The 5,919-nt window shown below is 37.0% G+C and overlaps 1 protein-coding gene across 1 annotated transcript; it reads left to right on the plus strand.

Annotated features, from left to right (window-relative positions):
* The first annotated feature begins 296 nt into the window (after window positions 1-296).
* Window positions 297-5,869, plus strand: LOC147847671 (kinesin-like protein KIN-7E, chloroplastic). The gene is made up of 16 exons (XM_087338952.1): window positions 297-1,064; window positions 1,787-1,884; window positions 2,297-2,386; window positions 2,519-2,571; window positions 2,796-2,861; window positions 2,961-3,014; window positions 3,119-3,178; window positions 3,274-3,352; window positions 3,466-3,533; window positions 3,615-3,677; window positions 3,900-4,004; window positions 4,115-4,219; window positions 4,330-4,437; window positions 4,551-4,700; window positions 4,829-5,008; window positions 5,636-5,869. Exons 1-16 carry the CDS (start codon window positions 598-600, stop codon window positions 5,852-5,854), a joined length of 1,965 nt encoding a protein of 654 aa, XP_087195078.1. The 5' UTR covers window positions 297-597; the 3' UTR covers window positions 5,855-5,869.
* Window positions 5,870-5,919: the final 50 nt, after the last annotated feature.

Below are 5,919 nucleotides of genomic sequence, written 5' to 3' on the forward strand. Positions count from 1 at the left end.
ATACATACATACATTAACATACATACATACATACACACACATATACATACATACACATACATACACACATACACACATACACATACATACATACATACATACATACATACATACATACATACATACATACATACAGGCATCATCTCTCTAAAAAATCTCGTTGACAGTTGGGTGTGTGAGTCCTTTTGAAAACAATATGAACAGCTAGCACAATACATATAGCCTCTGTCTCTCTCTCTTCTCTCTCTGACCAGACACACAACACACACACACACACACACACACACACACACACACACACACACACTCTCTCTCTCTCTCTCTCTCTCTGTATCTCTGCCTCTCTGGACACACAGAATCCATGGATTTCCAAGGTTCATGGCATTGCTTACATGTATCATCTTAGAGAAGAGAACAGAGCAGATGGGACAGGGGGCAGAGACAGAGACAGAGACAGACATAGAGACAATGAGAGGAAAAAAGAAAAGAGAAATAGAAAGAGAGGAGTAATCTAATTTGGTTCGTACTCACATGATGTCTGTGTGAGAAAAAAAGAAAAGCTAAGAAGAAGAAGAAGAAGAAGAAGAAGAAGAAGAGATGGCAACATCATACCATATCAATAATATTAACACAACCAATACCAATACCAATAGCCATAGACAGAGACCAAGCTCACCATACAATCCAACCTCTGTGGATGGACTTATACCTGGACATCCCTCAAATCCCTCAGCCATCCACCACCACCAACACCATCATCACAATTCCTCTGTTTCTCCTTCTAACTCTAGCTTTAACTCTTCAATCCTTGGAAGAGATACAGCTCTCACTCTGCCCACCGGGGTTCGATCCATGACTCCCACTACCTTCAAGTTTAAGTTCAATGGCTCTTCTCCTCCTCCTCATTCTCCACATCCTCCTCCATCTACTTCTTCTCCAAATAGTTTCACTTCTAATGGACCAAGTTCAAATTTGTTGGGGTTTCAAGCATCTAGAGGTGTTGGGGGTGGAAGTGATAATGCTAAAGAGAATGTTGTTGTTACTGTTCGATTCCGACCTTTAAGGTTGTCCTTGTTCATTTTCTAACTGAAGAGTTTGATTCCTACATTTTGCCTTGGCATCTTTCCGCTTAGATTTCATTCATACATTTAGGTACACTTTTAGGTTTGGGTCATAGATTAAGGTAGACTTCTACTTTACTTAGATTTTGATTCATATACTGAGGTAAAACTCGTTCTTTTAAGTGAGTTTGGTTCATACCATAAACCCTAAATCCGAGTTAGATTCATACATCAAGATAGCTGTTTAGATTTCATCCATACATTATGATAAAGGAAGTACATACAGCTAGAAGCACGCGTTTTAGAAATGCTGGTAGTTTTGAATGAATTTAAGATGTGATCAAAGAGTTTAAGATCTATTACCTCTTCTGCATATACAAGGGGTATAATTCCGATCCCACTTGATATCAATGGTGTGATTGGCAAGAAAAGCAGATTTAATGTGCAAAATTCTGCTTCCAAATTTTACTTAACATGAATCAATATATATAGTGTGATCAATTGATGCAATCTAAGATACAACCTGAGAATAATTAATGGATCGATAAATAAGACTTAGATGAAATGTGTAAAAACATTTAGATTGTTTTCTTCCTCAAGAAGGTACATTATGGGGCTACCTAGCAAGATTGATACTGATCATATACATAATCATCAAGTTACTTGGATCTCTTGGAAATCCTTGATTAAGTAGATACTAATAGATCCAGATCTTGTCTTGCCAGTCTGAGGGAGATCCAAAAAGGCGACGAGATAGCATGGTATGCGGATGGAGATACGACAGTTCGCAGTGAATACAACCCTTCAAGTGCATATGGATTTGGTGAGTTTCTCGACTATACCTAAATTTTTTCAATATAACTGCCTCAATATGCTATGGCACCGGAAATTAAATGGTAGACAACCTAAGATTGATGGACTGGACTGGGGTTCAGGGATGACCTTTGTGGTTTGAACATGATGATGAACATAGCTAATCGCCGAGATATAGACAATGGTTTTTGAATGGCTAGGGCTACTCTCTTTCTGATATAGAGAAAATTCTATAGAGGCATATCTATGGTTGGTTGGTGAATTTATCCACTTTGCTGATTGGCGCCGAGTTGATTTGCTCCTTAAGGAGTGGTGTACTTTGAGACTTCATTTTTTTATTTACTGAGAAGAATCAAGGAATATAAGTACATGGATCAATCGGCACAATTTATCCATTCTAACCAATGTGAATTTGCATTCAGATCGGGTTTTTGGCCCAGCTACAACAACAAAAGCTGTGTACGATACTGCTGCAAAGCAAGTTGTTCGTGGTGCAATGGAAGGCGTAAATGGTATGAACATAAGTTTTAGCATGGTTTTTGTAATAGAGTAGATGTAGGAGATGCCAGAAATTTTTATTGAAGGTTAATGTTCAAAAGTGTGGCCCCAGATAACCATATAAAATGCTTTCTAATTTGTGGCAGGAACTGTTTTTGCATATGGAGTTACAAGTAGTGGAAAGACACACACCATGCATGTGAGGCCTAAATGCTATTTGCTTTTGGAGTCAGTAGTACAATTGTTTTTTTAGTTTTTACCTTTTATTGTAAGTTTCAGTTCTCAATGATCCACCTTGCTCATGAACGAATAGATTCCTTTATATGATTGAATTACTAGTTGATCAAGGCTTCATGACTAAGCTTATAAGTTATCCTATTTATCTTGTAGATGCCTAAAATGCAAATTGGGTATTGATGGCAGGGTGATCAAAGATCCCCAGGCATAATACCTTTGGCTGTAAAAGATGTTTTCAACATCATTCAAGATGTATATTACACAAAACCCTCTGAATCCCGATGTCAAATTCTTTTATGGAAAGTGTCAAATTGGATTTTTAAAATCCAATCGTTTGGTTATTGCGTACAGACACCAGGTAGAGAATATCTTCTTCGAGTCTCCTACTTGGAAATCTACAATGAGGTAAGTAGAGGGAACCAAATCAATTTTCTGAAATTTTCACTTGGAAAGTAAAAGGTCCTTGTTGATGGAGGCTCTCAGAATTTCGATAATTCATGCTCATGTAGATCATCAATGACTTGTTAGATCCAGCCGGACAAAATCTTCGGATAAGGGAGGATTCACAGGTAAGAGTCATGTGAATAGCTGGAAAAAGCATGTACATTACACTTGCACCACAAAAGTTTTAACAGACAACCTCTTTTTTACATTCTTTTACCAGGGAACCTATGTGGAAGGTGTTAAAGAGGAAGTTGTTCTATCTCCGGCACATGCTCTTTCATTGATTGCAGCTGGAGAAGGTATTAAAAATCAAGGGGTTACAAAATCGTAGGATTCTCTTGTACATCTTTATACATTTCAGACTATAAAAAAGTTTTAACATTCGGATATTTTATATTTTTTCTGAATGTAGAACATCGTCATGTTGGTTCGAACAATTTTAACTTGCTCAGTAGTCGGAGTCATACAATCTTCACGTTGGTAATGTTTTATTCTCAGTATGTAAATGGTGGCCCAAATTTTGGGTTGATAACACTCATTATGTTTTAACCTTTTGATCAGACAATTGAGAGTAGTGCTCGGACAGGAGACTCTTATGATGATGAGATTTCACTCTCACAACTGGTATTTATCTACTGACTTATATTTTTTGGTATTTGCAAAGAAACTAAGGCTTCCTCTTGGAATGTATAAATATATGTTGTCGTTGCAACTGTGCTTGAACATGCCTCAGATTTGGTTCACAGTATAATATATTGCTATCATTGGAATGAATTATTATATATTGTAAAAGATTTTATTACTTTTATTTTAATTTTGATCTAGTTTATTTTGTTCTATTTGCAGAATCTGATTGATCTGGCAGGATCAGAGAGCTCGAAAACAGAAACTACTGGACTCAGAAGAAAAGAAGGATCCTATATCAATAAGAGTTTGTTGACACTTGGCACAGTGAGCTATTCCTTTACCGTGTCTTTTCCATTAATGGTTTCTTTTGATCCAAAAAACCATTGACTTGTGGTGATCTCAACCTTATTTTTCCTTATATATATAAAATATAGGTCATAGGGAAACTAAGTGAAGGAAAAGCTTCACATGTTCCTTTCCGGGACTCCAAGTTGACTCGATTGTTGCAATCATCTCTAAGTGGCTATGGCCGTGTGTCGGTAATGTATTCATATATATCTTTCTCTCTTCTCAACGTGTTTTTAAAAACGTTTATTAATTCATGCCAAAACCCTAGAATCATATTCGAAGCATTTCTTCTTTTTTACAGTTGATTTGCACTCTAACTCCAGCATCCAGTAACATTGAGGAGACACACAACACTTTGAAGTTTGCTCATAGAGCCAAAAGAGTGGCAATTTATGCAGCTCCGAATCGAGTGAGACATCAAACCATTTTACATAACTCCTAGTAAAATGTATATTCATAATACAAGTTTTCTGTTTTATGAAACCGAGTTTGAATATTTTCTTCTACTTTTTCTGTCTGAAGATAATGGATGAGAAATCTCTCATAAAAAAGTATCAGAAAGAGATTTACAGTCTGAAGCAAGAGTTAGATCAAATGAAGAGGGGCATGTTTGATAAATCATACCACAATAATGGTAATACACACGAAGATCTACTTTCACTTCGCCAACAGGTTCGTGGTTCTAGTATTTGAAGTTCATGTTTTTTAAGTAAATAAATTTGCTCTTGTTGTTGGATTTTGAAACTTATGTATGAATGTTGAGTGTAAATTAACTTATTCCTACATTGTTCATAATGCAGCTAGAGGCAGGACAAGTGAAGCTTCAATCGAGGTTGGAGGAAGAAGAACAAGCAAAATCAGCTCTACTAGGTAGAATTCAGAGGCTTACAAAGTTAATCTTGGTATCCACCAAAACTACTATACCACAAGAGCCTGAAAAACCCATTCATAGAAGATGCCACTCATTCGGAGAGGAAGATGTAAGTTTTCGTAGCTTTTTTCCCTTAGTGCATGTGTTTCATATATGATGGGGAAGAAGTGGGGAGAAGAAGATCACTATGATCTTAGGCATATGTGAACATTGATTGAAAACACTCTGATTCTGAGCAACTATAATCATAGATAGGTTGAGAGATTAATGAAATACACCTAGGATATCAGAACTACTATTTCCTATAAGATCCATCCAGCATATATCGTATTCATAGTTCAACTAGATCTTAGTGGTAGGAAAGTCTTTAATAATTGAACTTCCCTCATGATAGATGGCCCATTTTCCAGCTTTGACCACAGAGTCCATAAGTTATCCATAGCTTGCGGCTCTCTGGTAACTCACCTTCTCAAAGGTCTGGGATCTTATCCTTGTACTAATATCTTATTAGGCCACCATTTCCTTTTATGCCAATTGAATATGGGCCTCCCATCCTAGATCAATAAGAGGAAGAGAATATTGGTTTACTAGATCAAGGACAGGAAGAGCCTCATTGAGCCTCTTCATCATAAATTTGATACATTTGTTTTTTCCTTAGGTGATGACCTCTTTTTCCTTATGATGTTTATTTACTCCTAAACGAGAGATGTAGTTGAATACTCTTTTCTTGTTCCAGCTGAAATATCTTGGCGCAAAGAGGCACGAGCTTGGATTGGATTTTGATGATGATGATGATGGTGGCGGTTCGGTCGGGCATCCCCAAGAATCATCATTTGAAGGAAAGCTTGATGGAGACGAGGTTGCAAAAGAAGACAAGAAGAACAAGCGGCGTGGTATGCTGGGATGGTTCAAGCTCCTGGTGATTAACAATCCCTCTATATTGTTGAGCTATTAGCTGGCATGTTTGTTTGTTGGTTGGGTCTATCACGATAACTTCCGTCTTTTCTTTTAAAATAATGT

This window comes from Azolla caroliniana, unplaced genomic scaffold (assembly GCF_043228905.1).
Source record: "Azolla caroliniana isolate FFs.n. ecotype wild unplaced genomic scaffold, voAzoCaro1.0.p SCAF_767, whole genome shotgun sequence".
NCBI classification, from domain to species: domain Eukaryota; kingdom Viridiplantae; phylum Streptophyta; class Polypodiopsida; order Salviniales; family Salviniaceae; genus Azolla; species Azolla caroliniana.

What these genes read in the sequence shown, in the direction of transcription:
- LOC147847671 (XM_087338952.1), top strand. Translation starts at nt 598, where the DNA reads ATGGCAACATCATACCATATCAATAATATTAACACAACCAATACCAAT. An exon ending in TTCAAGTGCATATGGATTTG is followed by an intron (nt 1,885 to 2,296) that starts GTGAGTTTCTCG and finishes ATTTGCATTCAG; the next exon opens with ATCGGGTTTTTGGCCCAGCT. An exon ending in AGATTTCACTCTCACAACTG is followed by an intron (nt 3,678 to 3,899) that starts GTATTTATCTAC and finishes TTCTATTTGCAG; the next exon opens with AATCTGATTGATCTGGCAGG.